The sequence below is a fragment of the Macaca fascicularis genome, chromosome 2, assembly GCF_037993035.2.
Source record: "Macaca fascicularis isolate 582-1 chromosome 2, T2T-MFA8v1.1".
Taxonomy (NCBI): Eukaryota; Metazoa; Chordata; class Mammalia; order Primates; family Cercopithecidae; genus Macaca; species Macaca fascicularis.
This window is the reverse complement of record NC_088376.1, coordinates 114,144,765-114,167,501: the sequence shown is the minus strand read 5'-3', so window position 1 is coordinate 114,167,501 and position 22,737 is coordinate 114,144,765. Positions and strand designations below refer to the sequence as shown.

At 39.6% G+C, this 22,737-nt stretch overlaps 1 protein-coding gene across 17 annotated transcripts in view; it reads right to left on the bottom strand.

Annotated features, from left to right (window-relative positions):
* Window positions 1-22,737, bottom strand: part of DOCK3 (dedicator of cytokinesis 3) — a 687,722-nt gene that overhangs the window by 232,246 nt on the left and 432,739 nt on the right. For all 17 annotated transcript variants that reach the window (XM_005547251.5, XM_005547256.5, XM_005547252.5 and 14 more), the window contains exon 10: window positions 8,222-8,303. In XM_005547251.5, coding sequence (XP_005547308.1) covers window positions 8,222-8,303 — 82 coding nt within the window. The remainder of the gene's footprint in view (window positions 1-8,221; window positions 8,304-22,737) is intronic.

Genomic DNA, 22,737 nt, shown 5'->3' with positions numbered 1-22,737 from the left:
TCAAAAGACAAGGACTGTACTCATCATATTCAAGAATTCAAGGACAGTACATGCATGCAGCTCTGTTCCCACAAATCCAAGAAACAAGGAATCAACAATTTCTCTTGATGCTTTACCAGGTAATATCAGAGAATCAGAATTTAGAAAAAGTTCCTAAGGTTACTGAGACATTCTAGAAGATGAGTGTCTCTTACTAATTCTGTTTCAGAAAGGAGGTCCCACAAAACCACCTCAGTGTTCAGGCACTCTCACTTCGGAAGCTCTCACTCAACAGACTAACTTAAATCCCATTTACTACAATTTAGATTCTTTCTTTCATTCTTTTCCAATTGAAGACACAGTGCTGATCTTCCCAGACTAAGACATCTCAACTCCCTTAACCACCATCATGGGTCTGCTTTTCCTGTTCTTTCTCCTTGTATTATCTCCTAAGCCTTTACTGCTAAGCTCAAAGATGGATGAAATATTATTTTACCTTAGCTAGATTTATAAATCTTTCCACACATCTGGAATATTATCAATAAAAGCTATCTCTGTGAAAGTGATATCTGATTCTGCATAATATCATTTGATGTTTTGAAAGATAAAGTTGCAGTAAATGAACTAAAAAGTGAGGTGAACAAATATAACTGTATCTTTTACAGAAAGTCACATATCAGATCTCCAGATAAATCCTATTTGCATTTAAGAGGCCCAATGTAAGCGTTACGATATCTGTCACCTGTCAATCACACACCATAAGCAAGGTCAGTGAAACTGTGAAACCAACACAATAGGTTTTGATGTATCTCAGGATCACTGAAACAGATCAAAGAATTCACAATAATCAAAACTGGTTTAAAATTGTGACACAGTCTTGTTTTCTTCTATAGTAAATAAATTAACTCAAATAAATACTGCTGGATAGTTTTTTTAACAAGGTAAAAACAAATTAGTAAATCAGAATAAACTTGAAGAACACACAAGGCAAGACGGGATTGTGAGGTTTGGTATTTTCTAATCAGCAGGTTTCCAAAACTTTTCTAACTTGATTGGTCCATGGTTGTAGAGACCATGAACAACAGTATGGCTTTTCAGAAAAAACTAAAGTACAGAAACAAGGGGATTCCGTTCTAAGACAGGCAAATAGGAACAGCTCAGGTCTGCAGCTCCCAGCGTGACTGACACAGAAGACGGTGATTTCTGCATTTCCAACTGAGGTGCCTGGTTCATCTCATTGGGACTGGATGGACAGCGGGTGCAGCCCAAGGAGGGCAAGCCGAAGCAGGGTGGAACATCGCCTAACCTGGGAAGTGCAATGGGTTGGGGGATTTCCCTTTCCTAGCCAAGGGAAGCTGTGACAGACCGTACCTGGAAAATCAGGACACTCACGCTCAAATACTGCACTTTTCCAATGGTCTTAGCAAATGGCACACCAGGAGATTATCTCCTGCACCTGGCTCGGTGGGTTCCATGCTCACAAGCCTTGCTCACTGCTAGCGCAGCAGTCTAAGATCAACCTGCCAGGCGGCAGCCTGGCAGGGGGAGGGGCATCCGCCATTGCTGAGGCTTGAGTAGGTAAACAAAGTGGCTGGGGAAGCTCCAACAGGGCAGAGACCACCACAGCTCTGCAAGGCCTGCTGCCTCTGTAGACCCCACCTATAGGGGCAGGGCATAGCTGAACAAAAGGTGGAAGAAACTTCTGCAGACTTAAACAACCCTATCTAACAGCTCTGAAGAGAATAGTGGTTCTCCCAGCATGGCATTTGAGCTCTGAGAATGGACAGACTGCCTCCTCAGGTGGGTCCCTAACACCCGTGTAACCTAACTGGAGATACTTCCCAGTAGGCGCGGACGGATACCTCATACAGGTGGGTGCCCCTCTGGGACGAAGCCTCCAGAGGAAGGTTCAGGCAGCAATATTTGCTGTTCTGCGGCCTCTGCTGGTGATATTCAGGCAAACAGGGTCTGGAGTGGACCTCCAGCAAAGTCCAACAGACCTGCAGCTGAGGGAGCTGACTGTTAGAAGGAAAACTAACAAACAGAAAGGAATAGCATCAACATCAACAAAAAGGACATCCACACCAAAACCCCATCTGTAGGTCACCAGCATCAAAGACCAAAGGTAGATAAAACCACAAAGATGGGGAGAAACCAGAGCAGAAAAGCTGAAAATTCTGAAAACCAGAGTACCTCTTCTCCTCCAAATGACTGCAGCTCCTTGCCAGCAACGGAACAAAGCTGGACGGAGAATGACTCTGACAAGTTGACAGAAGTAGGCTTCAGAAGGTAATAATAACAAACTTCTCTGAGCTAAAGGAGGATCTTCGAACCCATTGCAAAGAAGCTAAAAACTTTGAAAAAAGATTTGACGAATGGCTAACTAGAATACACAGCATAGAGAAGACCTTAAATGACCTGACGGAACTGAAAACCAGGCACAAGAACTACATGACACATCCACAAGCTTCAATAGCCGATTTGATCAAGTGGAAGAAAGGGTATCAGGGACTGAAGATCAAATTAATGAAATAAAGTGAGAAGGGAAGTTAAGAGAAAAAAAGAGTAAAAAGAAACAAAGCCTCCAAGAAACACTAGACTATGCGAAAAGATCAAATCTACGTTTGACTGGTGTACCTGAAAGTGACAGGGAGAATGGAACCAAATTGGAAAACACTCTTCAGGATATCATCCAGGAGAACTTCGCCAACCTAGTGAGGCAGGCCAACATTCAAATTCAGGAAATACAGAGAATACAACAAAGATATTCCTTGAGAAGAGCAACCCCAAGACACATAATTGTCAGATTCACCAAGGTTGAAATGAAGGAAAAAACGTAAAGTGTAGCCAAAGAGAAAGACTGGGTTACCCACAAAGGGAAGCCCATCAGACTAACAGTGGATCTATCAGCAGAAACTCTACAAGCAGAAGAGAGTGGGGGCCAATATCGAACATTCTTAAAGAAAAGAATTTTCAACCCAGAATTTCCTATTCAGCCAAACTAACCTTCATAGGTGAAAGAGAAATAAAATGACAAGCAAATGCTGAGAGATTTTGTCACCACCAGGCCTGCCTTACAAGAGCTCCTGAAGGAAGCACTAAACATGGAAAGGAACAACTGGTACCAGCCACTGCAAAAACATGCCAAATTGTAAAGACCATTGATGCCAGGAAGAAACTGCATCAACTAACGAGCAAAATAACCAGCTAACATCAAAATGACAGGATCAAACATCTACTTATAACCTTCTGTCTCGTTGATCTGTCTAATATTGACAGTGGGGTGTTTTTATCTACTTTTGGTCTTTGATGCTGGTGACCTGCAGATGGGGTTTTGGGGTGGATATCCTTTTTGTTGATGTTGATGCTATTCTTTTCTGTTTGTTAGTTTTCCTCCTAACAGCCAGGTCTCTCAGGTCACATATAACAATATTAACCTTAAATGTAAATGGGCTAAATGCCCCAATTAAAAGACACAGACTGGCAAATTGCATAAAGAGTCAAGACCCATCGTTGGGCTGTATTCAGGAGACCCATCTCATGTGCAGAGACACACATAGGCTCAAAATAAAGGGATGGAGGAAGATCTACCAAGCAAATAGAAAAAACAAACAAATAAACAAACCAACCAGGGGCTGCAATCCTAGTCTCTGATGAAACAGACTTTAAACCATCAAAGATCAAAAGAGACAAAGAAGGCCATTACATAATGGTAAAGGGATCAACTCAACAAGAAGAGCTAACTATCCTAAATATATATGCGACCAACACAGGAGTACCCAGATTCATAAAGCAAGTCCTTAGAGACCTACAAAGAGACTGAGATTCCCACAGAATAATAATGGGAGACTTTAACACTCCACTGTCAACATTAGATCAACAAGACAGAAAGTTAACAAGGATATCCAGGACTTAAACTCAGCTCTGCACCAAGCGGACCTAATAGACATCTACAGAACTCTCCACCCCAAATCAACAGAATATACATTCTTCTCAGCTCCACATCACTCTTATTCCAAAATTGACCACATAGATGGAAGTAAAGCACTCCTCAGCAAATGTAAAATAACAGAAATCACAACAAACTGTCTGTCAGACCACAGTGCAGTCAAATTAGAACTCAAGATTAAGAAATTCACTCAAAACCAGACAAATATATGGAAACTGAACAATCTGCTCCTGAATGACTACTGGGTTAATAACTAAATGAAGGCAGAAATAAAGACATTCTTTGAAACCAATGAGAACAAAGACCAATGTACCAGAACCTCTGGGACACATTTAAAGCAGTGTGTAGAGGGAAATTTATAGCACTAAATGCCCAAAAGAGAAACTAGGAAAGATCTAAAATTGACACCCTATCACAATTAAAAGAACTAGAGAAGCAAGAGCAAACACATTCAAAAGCTAGCAGAAGGCAAGAAATAACTGAGATCAGAGCAGAACTGGAGACAGAGACACACAAAAAAAAACCCTTCAAAAAACCAATGAATCCAGGAGCTGTTTTTTTTTTTTAAAAATCAACAAAATTGATAAATCACTAGCAAGACAAACAAAGAAGAGAGAAGAAACAAATAGATGCAATAAAAAATGATAAAGGGGGTACCATCAGCGATCGCACAGAAATACAAACTACCATCAGAGAATACTATAAACACCTCTACGCAAATAAACTAGAAAATCTAGAAGAAATGGATTAATTCCTGGACACATGCACCCTCCCAAGACTAAACCAGGAAGAAGTTGAATCTCTGAATAGACCAATAACAGGCTCTGAAATTGAGGCAATAATTAAGAGCCTACCAACCAAAAAAAGTCTAGGACCAGATGGGTTCACAGCTGAATTCTACCAGAGGTACAAGGAGGAGCTGGTACCATTCCTTCTGAAACTATTCCAATCAATAGAAAAAGAGGGAATCCTCCCTAACTCATTTTATGAGGCCAGTATCATCCTGATATCAAAGCCTGGCAGAGACACAACAACAAAAAAACAGATTTTTAGACCAATACCCCAATAAATGTTGATGCAAAAATCCTCAATAAAATACTAGCAAACCGAACCCAGCAGCATATCAAAAAGCTTATCCACCACGATCAAGTTGGCTTCATCCCTGGGATGCAAGGCTCATTCAGTATATGCAAATCAATAAAGGTAATCCATCACATAAACAGAAGCAACAACAAAAACCACATGATTATCTCAACAGATGCAGAAAAGGCCTTTGACAAAATTCAACAGCTCTTCATGCTAAAAATTCTCAATAAACTAGGTATTGATGAAATGTATCTCAAAATAATAAGAGCTATTTATGACAAACCCACAGCCAATATCATACTGAATGGGCAAAAACTGGAAGCATTCCCTTTGAAAACTGGCACAAGACAGGGATGCCCTCTCTCATCACTCCTATTCAACATAGTGTTGGAAGTTCTGGCCAGGGCAATCAGGCAAGAGAAAGAAATAAAGTGTATTCAATTAGGAAAAGAGGAAGTCAAATAGTTTGTTTGCAGATGACATGATTGTATATTTAGAAAACCCCATCATCTCAGCCCAAAATCTCCTTAAGCTGACAAGCAACTTCAGCAGTCTCAGGATACAAAATCAATGTGCAAAAATCACAAGCATTCCTATACACCAATAACAGAGAGCCAAATCATGAGTGAACTCCCATTTACAATTGCTACAAACAGAATAAAATACTCCCTAGAAATCCAACTTACAAGGGATGTGAAGGACTTCTTCAAGGAGAACTACAAACCACTGCTCAATGAAATAAAAGAGGACACAAACAAATGGAAGAATATTCCATGCTCATGGCCAGGAAGAATCCATATCATGAAAATGGCCGTACTGCCCAAGGTAATTTATAGATTCAATGCCATCCCCATCAAGCTACCAATTACTTTCTTCACAGATTGGAAAAAACTACTTTAAAGTTCATATGGAACCAAAAAAGAGCCCATGTTGCCACGAAAATCCTAAGCAAAAAGAACACAGCTGGAGGCATTATGCTATCTGACTTCAAACTACACCACAAGACTACGGTAACCAAAACAGCATGGTACTGGTACCAAAACAGAGATATAGACCAATGGAACAGAACAGAGGCCTCAGAAATAACACCACACATCTACAGCCATCTGATCTTTGACAAACCTGACAAAAACAAGAAATGGGGAAAGGATTCCCTATTTAATAAATGGTGCTGGGAAAACTGGCTAGCCATATGTAGAAAGCTGAAACTGGATCCCTTCCTTACACCTTACAGAAAAATTAATTCAAGATGGATTAAAGACTTAAATGTTAGACCTAAGACCATAAAAACCCTAGAAGAAAACCTAGGCAGTACCATTCAGGACATAGGCATGGGTAAGGACTCCGTGACTAAAACACCAAAAACAATGGCAACAAAAGCCAAAATTGACAAATGGGATCTAATTCAACTAAAGAGCTTCTGCACAGCAAAAGAAACTACCATCAGAGTGAACAGGCAACCTACAGAATGGGAGAAAATTTTTGCAATCTGGCTAGCCATATGTAGAAATAAATTATGCATTAGAAATTATACACCTCAGAGAAATTCCCAGTGGCCTTTGCAATCTACCCATCTGACAAAGGGCTAATATCCAGAATCTACAAAGAAATTAAACAAAGTAACACGAGAAAAAACAAAGAACCCCATCAAAAAGTGGGCAAAGGATATGAATAGACATTTCTCAAAAGAAGACATTTATGCAGCCAACAGACACATGAAAAAATGCTCATCATCACTGATCATCAGAGAAATGCAAATCAAAACCACAATGAGATACCATCTTACACCAGTTAGAATGGCGATCATTAAAAAGTCAGGAAACAACAGATACTGGAGAGGATGTGGAGAAATAAGAACACTTTTACACTGTTGGTTCAGTTTTACACTGTTGAGTGTAAGCTAGTTCAATCATTGTGGAAGACAGTGTGGCGATTCCTCAAGGATCTAGAACTAGAAATACCATTTAACCCAGCCATCCCATTACTGGGTATATACCCAAAGGATTATAAATCATGCTGCTATAAAGACACACGCACACGTATGTTTATTGAGGCACTATTCACAATAGCAAAGACTTAGAATCAACAGAAATTCCCATCAATTATAGACTGGATAAAGAAAATGTGGCACATATACACATGGTATATACTATGCAGCCATAAAAATGATGAGTTAATGTCCTTTGCAGGATGAAGCAGGAAACCATCATTCTGAGCAAACTATCGCAAGGACAGAAAACCAAATAGCACATATTCTCACTCAGGTGAGAATTGTACAATGAGAACACTTGGACACAGGGTGGGGAACATCACACACTGGGGCCTGTTGTGGGATGGGGTTAGGGGGAGGGATAGCATTAGGAGAAATACCTAATGCAAATGATGAGTTAATGGGTACAGCAAACCAATATGGCACATGTATATCTATATAACAAACTTGCATGTTGTGCACATGTACCCTAGAACTTAAAGTATATATATATATAAAAAGTACAGATGACAGTAGGAAAATATCCCCCATTTGGTATTTGGAAGAGGACTATTATATAGTTTGTCTTGCTGTATATGAACTCACTAACAAACTACAAAGCTGTAAACTTGTTGGATACCTTTAAAATAAATTATGCATTAGAAATTATACACCTCAGAGAAATTCCCAGTGGCCTTGGATAAGAATAGTAAGAAAGACCTATGTCAGATTTTGGTTTGTTTGTTTGTTTTTTGAGACAGGATCTGGTCTCACTTTTTCACCCAGGCTGGAGTGCAGTGGTGTGACCTTGGCTCACTGCAGCCTCAACCTCCTGGGCTAAGGCGATCCTCCCGCCTCAGACCCCCAAGTAGCTGTGACTACAGACACATGCCATGCCTGGCTAATTTTTGTATTTTTTGTAGAGATGGGGTTTGGCATGTTGTCCAAGCTGGTTCTGTCAGATTTTAAGTGTCTATTGTATGAAATAGCTTATACAATCTATATCAGTGAAAGGTACTTGATTGTATTTCATTAATAAAAATTAAGTTTAAAACTGTATATAATTTCAGTTTTCTATAAATATTTCATTAAAACCTAACAGAAACATAAATCAAGTCCTATTCTCTCCCATGTGTGTGGAAATAAGAATAAATGCTTGTTTTCAGGGTGACAATATCCACATAGCAGGCCACTGGTTAGAGTCAACAGCAAAGAAGGAAAAGAGAATTTGTACATACTGTAAAAAGGGCACACATTCGTTCGATCTTCTCTGGGTTCCTTGGCCCACCATTCTTGTTCAGTCTTACCAGAAACCGCTCACTGAAATGTAGGAAAGAAAGATACAGAGAAATGTGAGTAACACACTCCAGAACAGAGGAAAAGGGCAGATAAGGAAAAACACTAAACATATTTACATAACAGCTTGCAGTGACAAGCAAGGCCAAAAACACATGTCTAGTGGCAGGATACTCTCTTTTTTCCTGCTAAGTAACATACAAAGGATACTACAAACTACCTGATAGGTGCTTCTGTTTATTTGCTGATTGTAGCTGTGTGTTTTATCTGTTTAAGGTGTGTGCTCCCTGAGGGCAGTAAGGAGGGCAGTAATATCTCCCAGATATTCCCAAAGCACTGGCATGATGCAAAATCCATAACAAGCATATACATTCTTAGATGTGAGCACTCAGATCATAAAACCATTCATCATATTAGATCCGAAAGAATCTACATTACCAAATTTACATCTTCTATATTAGAAGTCCCCAATCCCCAGGCTGCAGACTGGTATGGGCCCGTGGCCTGTGAGGAACTGAGCCACACAGCAGGTGGGTGGCAGGTGGGCAAGTATTACCACCTGAGCTCTGCCTCCTGTCAGATCAGCAATGGCATTAGATTTTCATAGGAGCACAAACCCTATTGTGAACTTCACGTGGAGGGATACAGGCTGTATGCTCTAACTAGTGCCTGATGATCTAAGGTAGAGCTAAGGTAGAACAGTTTCATAGAACAGTTTCATTCCAAAACCATCCCACACCACTGCCTCCACCCATCAGTCCATGGAAAAACTAGCTTCCATGAAATTGGTCACTGGTGCCAAAAACAATGGAGAATGCTGTTTTATATAACTCTTGAGAATCACTTTAGGGCAGCGGCATCCAATCTTTTGGCTTCCCTGGGTTGCATTGGTAGAAGCATTGTCTTGGGCCACGCATTAAATACACTAACACTAATGGTAGCTGATGAGCTAAAAAATAAAAATCAAAATTTAAAAAGTCTCATGATATTTTAAGAAAGTTTATGAATTTGTGTTGGGCTGCATTCAAAGCCATTGTGGGCTGCATGTAGCCTGTAGACTGCAGGTTGGACAAGCTTGCTTTAGGTCTTAAAAAATGTTACAGCAACATATAAAAACTTTGGTGGAAATTCAAAAAGAAATGATGTGTTATAGCTAAAGCTACAATCAGAATTTAATAGAGCCACTAACTATTTTATTCTCCAAATAATATACATAATTTCAAAAGAAAATTACAATTACTAGACTAGAAAACTTTAGAAACAGTGTTTGCAACGTTTGGAGAAATGTCTCTTTACTCTCGCATCTCCTTCCTGCCCCTGTGCAGAATCTCATTCCCATCTCTTTATCCAAAGATTCACTACCAGCTGTAAAGGAAAACTGTGCCATGGTGAAGACAAAGTATGTGATTCCAAAAGTAACTTACTTATTTTGTGCCTCCAGTCATATATTCATGGAATATATGTGGTATCAGTTTAGTTTGCTCATGTATTCATTTGATCAGTCTACAAATTGTTATTAAGTCCTGTGTACTTGGCATGTGAATATAAATGTGAACAAGACATATACAAGGTACTTTTTCCTCATACAGCTGTGGTCCTGGTAGGCAGTTAGACATGCAGAAATAAATCTCAGAAAGATTTGGGTCAGACATAAATTTGAGATTCTTCAGTCAGGGGAACAAACGGGAATAAGCAGGGAACATGCAAAGAACAAAGAGGAAAAGGGGCTTTGGTCAGAATGCCGAGGGACAATGACATTTAAGAAATGGGTAAAGAAAAACTATCAAAGTAGACACATGGGGCAAATGGAAAAACAGAAGAAAAATATGAAGGATGGTAAGATGTTGCACTGGTCAAGTGAAGAGAGTGTTTGAAAGAGGAGGGAGGGGTCAGCAAGGTCCAGGACCGTTGAGAGTCACATGTAACAAGGACAAAACTCTTGAACACAGATCACTGGTGATTCTGGCAAGAACTGTTTTAATGAAATGGTAGAGAAAGATGCCAGTGTAAGGAGTAAGAAAGAAATGATGAAGCACAGTCTAGACCACACTTTAAAGAATGATTGTGAAGAGGTGGAAGTGATGCATTTTTAGTTAAATAGGCATGTGGGGTTGAGGGAGGTCTTTGTTAAAATATGGGATAACCCATATATACAAAGTCAATTGATTTCAAATAAAGGTATCAAAGGGGGTGTACACCACGTTCAGCAAATGGTGCTGAACAATCCATATGAAAAAACTAAGCCTTGACCCTTGCTTTTAAAAATTAACTTGAATGTATCACAAGCTCGAATACAAGAGCTAAAACTATAAAAGAAGAAAACTCAGTGAAAAACGAAGACAAGTATCTTGTATATCTTTTTCACATTTGTTTCCACATTTAGCACATAGTAGAAAACTTTCTGTGGCCCGAGATTATTAAGCAAAAATCACAAATCACAACAAAATGATAAATTAGACTTAATTTAGACAGAAATTAAAAGTTTTCTTTTTAAAAGACACTAGTGAGAAAAGGAAAGGACAAGCTACAGACTGAGAGAAAATAATCACAAAACATTCACCTAAGAAAAAATTGTATTGAGAACATATAAAATGCCCAAAAAGAATAAACATTCAAATAAAAAATGGACACAAGATCTGAATAAACCCTTCACCAAAGGATGTGCAGAGATGGCAAATAAGCACAACAAAGTATCATTAATCATTAGAGAAATGCAAATTAAAAACACAGTGAGGGCTGGGTGCAGTGGCTCACACTTGTAATCCCAGCACTTTAGGAGGGTGAGGCAGGTAGATCTCCTGAGGTCAGGAGATCGAGACCAGTCTGGCCAACATGGTGAAATCGCATCTCTACTAAAAATACAAAAATTAGCCAGTCATGGTGGTGGGCGCCTGTAATCCCAGCTACTCAGGAGGCTGAGGCAGAAGAATCGCTTGAACCCAGGGGGCAGAGGTTGTAGTGGGCCTAGATCGCGCCACTGCACTCCAGCCTGGGCAAAACAGCAAAACTCCATTACAAAAAAAACAAAAAACACAGATACCATTACACACCTACTAGAATAGCTATAATTAAAGAAAGAATATACTGGCCAGGCGCAGTGGTTCACGCCTGTAATCCCAGCACTTTGAGAGGCCGAGGCAGGCAGATCACTTGAGGTCAGGAGTTCGAGCCCAGCCTGGCTAACATGACGAAACCTCGTCTCTACTAAAAACATAAAAATTAGCCGGGCATGGTGGCATGTGCCTGTAATCCCAGCTGCTCTGCTCTGGAGGCTGAGGCAGGAGAATCACTTAAACCCGGGAGGCAGAGGTTGTAATGAGCCGAGATTATGCCATTGCACTCTAGCACGGGCAACAAGAGAGAAACTCTGTCTCAAAAAAAAAAAAAAAAAAGGAATCAATATACCAAAGGTTGGTAAGAATGTCGAGCAACTAGAACTAAACCTCTTATAAACTGTTGGTAAGAATGCAAAATGGTATATCCACTTTGGAAAACAGCTTGATAGTTTCTTATAAACATACACATACTAAATGACCCAGTAATTCTCCTCCTATGTGTTTACTCAGGAGAAATGAAAAAAATCCACAAAGATCTATATATAAATATTTATAGCAGCATCATCCACAATGGCCAAAACATGTAAGAACCCAACTATCCATCAGGGGGATAAATGAATAATCTACATAATAGAATATCATTTCACAATTTTAAAAAACAAACTACTGGGATGTATAATAATATGGATGAATCTCAAAAGCATTATACTAAATGAAAAAACCCAATGAAAAAAGGCCATAGGCTCTATGTCTCCATTTATATTGCATTCTGGAAAAGGCAAAACTATAGGAACAGAAATCAAATCAGTTGCTAGGACTGGGGAAGAAGGGTAGGGACTGACTGCAAAGGTACATGAGGGAACTTTTTGAGAGTGATGAAATGTTCTATTTTTGACTGTGGTGATGGTTTCACAACTATATACATTTGTTAGGACTCACTGAACTGTGCATTAAAAAGGGTGAATTTTACTATGTATAAATTACATTTTAAAAACCAGACTCAAAAAAAGATGGAATACACCTAAGAAAATGTGTATCTAATGGGACAAGGCTTATAGAAGGAGAACTACTGAAGACACAGGATATAACTGGTAAAGGAAAATCACTGAGTAGGTGAAGAGGGATAGAATCCAGGAAAGAGTGAAGAAGGAAACAATAGGTGTAGATACAAATAAGCTGTGGTTTTAGTAATAGTGTAGATACAAATAAGTTGTGAGTTTTATCACAGACAGGAAATAAAAAACAGTAAAGTAAAAAAAAAAAAAAAAAAAAAAAAAAGACTTCCAAAAATAACAGAAAAAATTCTCAAGACCATTTAAGAGAAAATATAATGGGGAAAAGTAGAAAAGACAGCTGTGACACAGACAAGTGAAAAAGTGGCAAAAACATAGAGTCAAGGCAATCCTCTCTCCAAACTATCTTCAATCTTTATAAAGCTTGCCATCTTCTTTGCTGTCACTAGTCTTGGCCATTACTTGACTAACCTGGATTATTATAACAGCTTCCCAGCTCTACTTCCCTTTTGCCTCTCTAAAAGCCATCCTTGGAGAGACTGATCCTTTTAAAGTATCAATCAGATCGTATCTTTTCCCAGCTTAAAACCTTTTTATGAGGTCAACTGATTTTTTACAAGAGTGTTAAGACAGCTCAGTGGAGAAAAGAATAGTATTTCAACAAACAGTGTTGGGACAACTAGATATTCACATGCAAAAAATGAAGCTGGATCTTTATTTCACACCATATATAAAAATTAAGTAAAAACGAACCACAGACCTACATGTAAGAGCTAAAGCTACAAAATCCTTAGAAGAAAATGTAGGTATAAATTTTCATGACCTTGAATTAAGTAATGGTTTCTTAGGTAGGAAGGACACCAACAGCACAAGCAACAACAACAAAAAAAGGGACTTCGTTAAAGCAAAAAATTATTGTGCATCAAAAGACACCATCAAGAAAGTGACAAGCCACGGAATGGGCAAAAATATTTACAAATCATATACAGATAAGGGACTTGTACCTAGAATATATAAAGCTCTCTTAAAATTTAATAATAAAAAGACAATTCAAAAGTGGGTAAGTAACTTGAATTGGTATTTCTCCAAAGAAAATACACAAATGGCAAATAAACACATGAAAAGATGTTCAACATCATTAGTCATCAGGTAATTGCAAATCAAAAGCACAATGAGGGTATCACTTCAAACCCCTAGAATGGCTTTATTCAAAATGATAGATAATCGTAAGTGCTGACAAAGAAATGGAGAAATTGGAACTATCATACACAGCTGATGGGAATGCAAAATGGTATTGCCACTTTGGAAAAACAGTCTTGAAGTTCCTCAAGAGGTTAGCATAGTTACCATATGACTCAGAAATTCTACTCCTGGGTATATATCCAAGAGAAATAAAAACATATGGTCACACAAAAATTTGTACATGAATGTTCATAGCATTATTAATAGTAGCCAGAAGGTGAAAACAACCAAAATATCCACCGACAAATGGATAAATAAAATGTGGTAGATATAGCCAAATAACAAAATATTATTCAGCCATAAAAGTAACGAAGTACTGACACACACTAAAATGTTGATGAACCTTGAAAACAATATGCTAAGTAACGGAAGCGAATCACATAAGACCACACACTGTCTAATTCCATTTTTATGAAATGTCTACAATAGGCAAACCTACAGAGACTGAAAATAGATTAGTAGTTGCCTAGGGCTGGGGATTTGGAGGAAACTGAGTGACTATTAAATGGTATGGGATTTCTTTTTGAGTTGATGAAACTGTTCTAAGATGGACTGTGGTAATGGTTGCATAACTCTAATAAAAGCCATTGAACTGTACCCTTTGAATGGGTAAACTCTATAGTATGTGAATTATATTAACATAAAGCTGTTACAGAGAACAAACAACAACAAACTTTTTCGTGGTTTACTCTCACTCTCAGATAACATGTAAACTCTCCAAGATCTGTATGGCCTTGTGTGAAACACTTGACTCAGCCTATCTTACAGCCCTATCTCATCTCACATGAGCCTTTCTTGCTTACTCGCCACACACACACTGGTGTCCTAGATACAAGTTTCTTGAACTTGCCAAGCTCATTCTTGCCTTAGGACCTTTGTGCATGTTGTTTTCTCTGGAATGCTGTTCTTTCAGCCCAAGTGGCTGGCTCACTACCATCCTTCAGATCTTAGCCTCCAGTTTCCTAGAGAAGCCAACTTTGATATGTTGGCAAGAGCAGTACTGCTTTACCCTTTCCCATTACTTACTCTCTTTTTTACAGCATGTGGCACAAACTAATTATTTTCTTTCTTTATTGTCTTTCTCTTACACAAGAGAATAAACTCCCAAGGATAAGGACATTGTTCCCTTCGGTACCTCTAGTACTTCTAAGAGCCTGACCCTACAATAAATGTTGAATGGAAAAAGGTGGAAATGTCCTGAGAATTGCTGTGTGGTATGTGGAAGTTTGCTAATGAGGGTCACAATAAAATGGATGGGTACATCACCATCACACTATGCAGAAACATCTATGAGCCAGAAGGGAGCAAATGAGATAGCACAAATCAACCTTCTAATTTGGTGACCAAGGACCAAGATGCAACAACTATGTTGTGACAGACACAGTCCCCCAGATGCTCACTAAATCCATGTTTTCTGTTTCTTCTTGGGTACAGAGCTAGAGTATACATCTTAGCCTCCCCATTGCAGTTGAGTGGAGCCATGTGACTGAATTGTGGACACTAAAGTGTGAATGTGATGTGTGCAATTTCTAGGCTTAGTCCTAAAAATTTCTTATATATGTGCCTTCATGCTTTCTCCCTTCTAGAAAGCTGGAGTGGAGATGACCCCCAGTACAACCTTGGTGCTATGTATTGATGATGGCAGATTATCCATTAGTCTTGGTCCCTAAATGATTGTGTGGATGAAGACTGTCTTACTAACTTAAAACACCCACCCAGGGCTGTTATAAAAGCAAGAAAATACACTTTTATTGTGTTTGAACCATAATATATTTTTTATTTGTTACAGAAGTTGATCTATTCTAATATGTATACCATGCATGTAACAATCCCCAATTATCTGATAATGTGATAATATATCTTTGCAAATACATGAGTATAAAAGTAGGTTTTGGGAAGTTTATGTCTTTCAAGGAGATTTTCAAGAGAATCTATTATAACTTCTGTACTATTCTTCAGAAGGAAAACATACAATTGCTCTCATCCTCACACTATACACTCTGTGAATCTCTCAAGAGCAGACACCTCCCCAACAGGCTGCTTTTTGGAGCTGCCCATAGAGGGGTACTATTTGGAGGGACTTACACAAGCTCTTGTTCAAAGATAAAATAGTAGATGAAGTAACTATCTAGGTAAATAGGGCTGCTGGCTCTAACAGAACATAGGAACTTCTCTTTTTCTCCTCAATAATGAAAGGAAGCCCTTTCCTTTCATTAGTTCTCACATTGCCAACCTGAGCTTTATATCTCCTCAAGATTTTCATACTCTAGTTTCACCTGGCCTTTTTGATGATTTTTAATACTCAAAATAACTGTTTTTTTCGCTTCAGAGGGCTTATGGCATACATATAATTATTTCATTTATTTATCACACCTGTTTATATACCCGTTTATTTATATATTTTGCTAGCTTCCCCAATGGGTATGATAAATAAATGCTTCAAACTATTTGAAGACAAATAATCTATCCAATGTTCCCATGATTTGTCAATAGATGTTTTACAAAAAAAGTGGCAAAATATTGTTGGGAAATACTGTATTGAAACAGACAGGTTTCTACCCTCTAGGACTTTTCAGAGGCTTAAAATGGTAGTATATGTTTTAAGAACTAAGGGGACAGGTTACATTTTACCCCACAACCCACTTTTGTGTAAGGCAATGGAGTCTGTAGAAACATAGTAGATAAATGCTGACTGAATCTACTTGGCAACTAGAGCAACAGCAAGTACTTGTATTCTTCAAAGGTGCAATAGAAACTGTGGCCAAGAGAGTCAAATTTACCCATGAGATTTCATAAATATTCACACCTCTATATGAATAATTCTTTCTCTTTATATGAATGAGAAACCATCTAAGTTACTATTTGATCTCTTTCAAGAGAAAAAGAGATGGTTAATTCTTACTCTTCAGTAAGCAATATTACAAGGGAACTACTCTACCTTTAGCTGTTTTTATGATGATGAACTACGGACATACAGCATATGAAGTTACATTAATTTCATATTATTGATCAAGTTCTTACAAATGAATCCCATAATTTCAATCTGTGACAAGTCTAATGGTGTCTTAATTTTAAGATAACTTCCGTTTTTGAGATTGATAATTCTTGGATGGCACCGCATTTTGTATATGCCTTCATTGATGGCAATTCATGCATCCCTTCAACAAATGTTTGGTGACTGCCAATGAGGTACCAGCCCATGCCAGGGACTAAGGCAGAGATGAGTTTCTTATCCTCAAAGAGGGTACATCCTAAAGACACTGTTTTGGAAACAGAAGCAGTTTTCTCAAATAAATTTAGAGGAATTCTCCCAACTTTTTCAATTTAATCTTTATGTTCCCCGTTCAGTCCTCCATGAATATGGATGCCAACTGCTTAGCATCTCTCCCATGATAACCTGCCAGGTGCTTGAAAATAAGCAAGTAGCCCCAAGGTTATACTACACTGTATGACCCAACAGAGTAGGAAATATCTAATATCCCCTCATAGATTCATTTTCCAATTTAGATCACTTGGCTTTATTTCTCAAATTCTTTAAGTTTTCCCACTTCATTTTAAAGCACAGAAAGCAGAAATCCACAAAAAAAAAAGGGGGTTTTATAAAGGCAAATGATGGTCCAGGGCTATGGTTTCCAAATTTACTTTTAGTGTCAGCTTTTCTCTTCTTTTCAACAAAACCTTACCCTGTTCACCAACATACAAAAACTTAAGAAGCAGATTTTCTTGGGTTGAATCAGAGGTGAGGGTTTCAGGAAAGGGGGATAATGCAGGAATCCTCCATAGTTAGGCCTCTACTCTGACCACCGGTTCTCCTTGAGATACTTCAGGACTCCAAGTAACATTTTTGTGACTACTGGTATAATGCAAGCATTCTTTCTGGCCTTCCTATTTCCCTTTAATTCTTTTGACAAACATTCACTAACTACTATCATTTTGCAGAAACTGAGCTAAATGCTGAGGCTATAGAAATAAAGTAATCCCTGTCCTCAAGTCTAGTGGAACAGAGACACACATAAACAAAAAATTGCTCCACAATGTGAAAATGCTATAATTACATAGAAAGGGGCTGACAAGGCCGGGCACGGTGGCTTATGCCTGTAATCCCAGCACTTTGGGAGGCCGAGGTGGGCGGATCACAAGGTCAGGAGAGCAAGACCATCCTAGCTAAAATGGTGAAACCCTGTCTCTACTAAAAATACAAAAAAAAAAAAAAAAAAAAAAAATCAGTCAGGCGTGGTGGCGGGCACCTGTAGTCCCAGCTACCGGGGAGGCTGAGGCAGGAGAATGGCGTGAACCCGGGAGGCGGAGCTTGCAGTGAGCCAAGATCGCACCACTGCCCCCTCCAGCCTGGGTGACAGAGCAAGACTATGTCTCAAAAAAAAAAAAAAAAGGGGGGGCCGACAAACTACTGGAATGAGGATAGGCTGCCTGAAGGAGGTACTGGAACAGGTTCTTGAAAGACTTTTGGTAAGGGGTAATTAGAGATGAAGAAAAAGGTATTCTAGGAGGAGAGAGTGAGCAGTGCAGACTTTCTAAAGGATGATGTAGCTTATTGTATGGGGAAGCTCAGAGCATGAGTTAAGAGGGTACTGGAGGCTGCATGCAATGGCTCGCACCTGTAATCCTAGCACTTTGGGAGGCCGAGGCAGGAGGATTACTTGAGCCCAGGAGTTCAAGAATAGCTTTGGAAATATGGTGAGATCCTGTCTCTACAAAAAATTAAATATTACCTGGGCATGATGGTATACATTCATAGCCCCAGCGACTCAGGAGGCTGAAGTGGGATGATTGCTTTGAGCCTGCTGACGTCAAGGCTGCATGCAGCCTTGCACTCCCAGCCTGGGCAACAGAGCGAGACCCTGTCTCCAAAAAACTAAAACTAAAACTAAAACTAAAACTAAAACTAAAAATAAAAATAAAATAAAATTAAAAAGAGAGTACTGGATAGCTAGTCAGAGGTGCCAAACACAGTGTGGATTATTTACATGTGAGGATTTTCCAAATTTGGCTACCATTTGTAGTACCTGGCAGCTTACTTAAAATGCAAATATCCTGGGCCAAATCCAAGATCATCTGGATCAGAATCTCTAGAGGAAAGGATTCCCAGAGACAGTCCAGGAATCTATAATTTTAAGGACTTCAACTGGTGTTAGGGTTAACGAGTTTGAAAAACCCTATTGTGGGCCTTAGAGAGGCTCTGAAAGTTCAAACTTGAGAAGCAGCATGATCCCATAAGTGTTTAGACTGAGCATTTGGGCTGCAATGCAGAAACCAGGTTAGTAACATAGAAAGTACTCCAGAGAGACAACAGGAGTAGCCCAGGCAAGCTATGATGCAGTCTTGAAACTGAGGAGAAGTGAATGGATGTGAGATATATTTAGGAGACACAGCTGACCAGATTTAGCAGTTGACTGGATGTGGTTGTATCAACCAGAGAAGATATAAAGGAAGATTATATAAATTTTGGGTGTACATACTGAATTTGAGGTCTCTGTGGAACACAAATGTGAACAGAAAACAGGTAGCTAAAAACTCGTGTGAAAGAGAAAATATGTGAGAGGGAGATACAGCTCTGGTATTAATTATTTTGCTGTAGTAGCTGCAACAGCAGCCACTTAGTGTTTTTTGTGTGCCAGGCATTCTTTTAAGTATTTCTTTTCTTACCTAATTGCACTTGATCTTTACAACAGGTATTTTACCTCTGAAAAAACTAAGAGTCAGAAAGGCAAAGTTCCTGGCTTGAGATGAAAAAGTGGAGAGTAGTAAAGCTGAAATTCAAATCTGGATCTGTTTGACCTCAAAGCCCATGCTTTATCTGTTATTTCAACTCATGAAATAAGTACTGAAAAAAAAGTGTTGGGGTGTGGAAAGTTGGGTTCCATGGGAAAATATACCTGGGAAATGCTGCAAGCCACATCTTGCTCCAGAGATGAAGAGTGTCTGTGTGGCATAGGCTCCTAGAGGTGCTGCATGAAAGAAACCTATCTACAGGATTCCTATTACCTACATGTACTCTGACTCTTCCAACTAGAAAGTCTATGCCACGTTCCCACTCCAGCTCTTCTGGAGGCACACAGTTTGTTTGAAGTTCATGACATTCCCACTGAAGAGATGTAGATAATGATTTGCTTAAGAACAAGCAGAAACTTGAATGGCAAATAATCCCAGAAAACTGGCTTTTTCCATTTTGTCTAAGATAAAACAGACACATGAGTAAATCTGTTGTTACATATTCTCAAGTAATTATAATAACGTTTTTGTAATTATACAGCCCCTATCAAGTCTTCAGAAAACAGAACTACCATTTCACCCAGTAATCCATTGCTGAATATATACCCAAAGGAATATAAATCATTCTACCATAAAGACATATGCAGGCATATGTTCACAGAAGCACTATTCACAATAGCAAAGACAGGGAATCAACCCAAATGCCCACCAATGGTAGACTGGATAAAGAAAATGGGGTATATACACACCATGGACTACTACACAGCCATAAAAAAGAACGAGATCCTGTCCTTTGCAGGAACATGGATGGAGCTGGAGGCCATTATTCTTAGCAAACTAATGCAGAAACAATACATGTTCTCACTTATAAGTGGGAACTAAATGATGAGAACACATGGACACAAAGAGGAGAACAACAGACACTGGGGCCCACTGAGGGTGAGGGTGGGAGGAGGGAAATGAGTAGAAAAAATAACTATTAGGTACTAGGCTTAGTACCTGGGTAATGAAAGAACATTCTATCACCTCTGAAATTCCTTCTCAGTCCTGCACCCTTCCCTCTTAGTGGGCCCAAATCAATAATTCAGCCTGACCCAACTCTATGTTCCTTCCACCATTATCCCACACCCTTAATATCCATTCCCATGCCTGTTCTCCAGATTTCTGTTTGTATAAATTAGACCCAGCGAACCCATTACTTGGTATATATCCAAAGGATTATAAATCATGCTACTATAAAGACACATGCACACCTATGTTTACTGCAGCACTATTCACAACAGCAAAGACTTGGAACCAACCCAAATGTCCATCAATGATAGACTGGATTAAGAAAATGTGGCACATATACACCACGGAATACTATGCAGCCATAAAAAAGGATGAGTTCATGTCTTTTGTAGGGACATGGATGAAGCTGGAAACCATCATTCTGAGCAAACTATCGCAAGGACAGAAAACCAAACACTGCATGTTCTCACTCATAGGTGGGAATTGAACAATGAGAACACCTGGACACAGGATGGGGAACATCACACACTGGGGCCTGTCATAGGGTGGGGAGAGTGGGGAGGGACTGCATTAGGAGGAATACCTAATGTAAATGATGAGTTGATGGGTGCAGCATACCAACATGGCACATATATACATATGTAACAAACCTGCACGTTGTGCACATGTACCCTAGAACTTAAAAGTATAATAGCAATAACAATAAAGAAAACTACTCAAGCAGTTCTTTTCAAGTGTAGTGCACCTTCTCATGGGTCACACTCTCAGCCTCACCTCTAGGGACCTACCGGGACTTTAGTTATAGCTCTAGAAGCAAACAGGGGTATTGGGAGTGGGTCCTGAGGAAAATCAACATTTTTCTGCCTGGCAACTGCCTCAGGGGAGGACATCAGTGTTGTCTCAGGGAGCACAGCATTTATCTCCTCAGACAAAGGTGGAAAGGCTGATGGCAGCTTGGGCCGGGGAGGGGATGCTGACATGACTGGGGATGGGGACGGTGTTCCTTCTGGCAAAAGGAACTCAGTGCCCCCAGCTTCATCAGGGTCCTCCCACACGTCCCTATTCCAAGTTGCAGGGTCCCATTCTTTTCCAATAAATGCCCTCACTTTAACAGTAGACACCTGGCAAAGCTGTGCATCCATTTTTTATTGCAGAACAGCCACTCACATGGTAAGAGCTTGTGTGTTTTTCCACAATTCCAGCTCTTTCTCTACAGGAACATAATGAAGCTGGTTGGTTGCTCCTAAGTTTGGTGGACAAAGTGATGAAACAAAATGATGAACTTAGGGATTCTATCTCCCAGCTTCAGAAGCAGATACCGAGCCTCAAATTTGCTACAATTGCCCTGAGTGAGAGTCTTATCTCCTGAGGCAGTTGCCAGGTAAGATAATGTTGATTCTCCTCGGGACCCACCCCAACACCCCTGTTTGCTTCTAGACCTATAACTAGGCTAAAGTCCCAGCAGGCCCCTAGAGGTGAGGTTGAGAGTGTGACTCATAAGGAGGTGTGCTACACTTGAAAATAACTGCTTGAGTTTTCTAATTTATATAAACAGAAATCTGGAGAACAGGATGGGAATGGACATTAAGGGTATGGGACAATGGTGGAAGAAACACAGAGTTGGGTCAGGCTGAATTTATTGATTTGGGTCCACTAAGTAGGGACTCTGCATTTAATGTTGCAGCTTGGGGAGTTAAAAAAGGTTCTAATAGTTTCTTTGGTTAGCTGAAGTATGGATTAAAAGATGGTTCACTGTGAGAAAGCTGGAAATGCCTGATCTCCCTTTGTTTAATGTAGAGGAAGGGATCCAAAGGCTTAGGGAGAGGGATGGTGGAGTGTATTAGTCACCTTAGACCTACTCATCCCAGCTGGGAGGGTCCAGAAGATACACCCTTGACCAATGCCTTGTGAAACAGATTTGTGAGGGCAACACCTGCATTTTGAAGATGTCCTATAATTTGAAGAGCCCTGTAACTGCTCTTCTCTGTATGCCAGATCTAACAGTGGGAACCACAGTCACTCAACTACAAAATTTAAATACAGTGGAAATAACTGGATCCCGAGGTGGCAGGGGCCAGGTGGCAGCACTCAACTGTCAAAGGCAAAATGGGCCTACCACGACGGACAGCGGAGGCAAAGCGGCAATCAGAATAGTCTGACTCATGTAGAGCTCTGGCACTGGCTATTTAATCATGGTGTTCCTAGAAGTTAAGCGGATAGGAAGCCTACTGCATTCCTACTTAATTTATACAAGCAGAAAATTTCTAGGTTGAACAGACACAAGACTAATCTGAATTATAAAAACAGAGAATCATGGCCCCAAATCAATTTCCAGACTTGAACTAGTTTACAGATCTAGAACCCCTTGAATGAAGGGAGGCCAGGTACCCCAAAGAAGGACCCCAC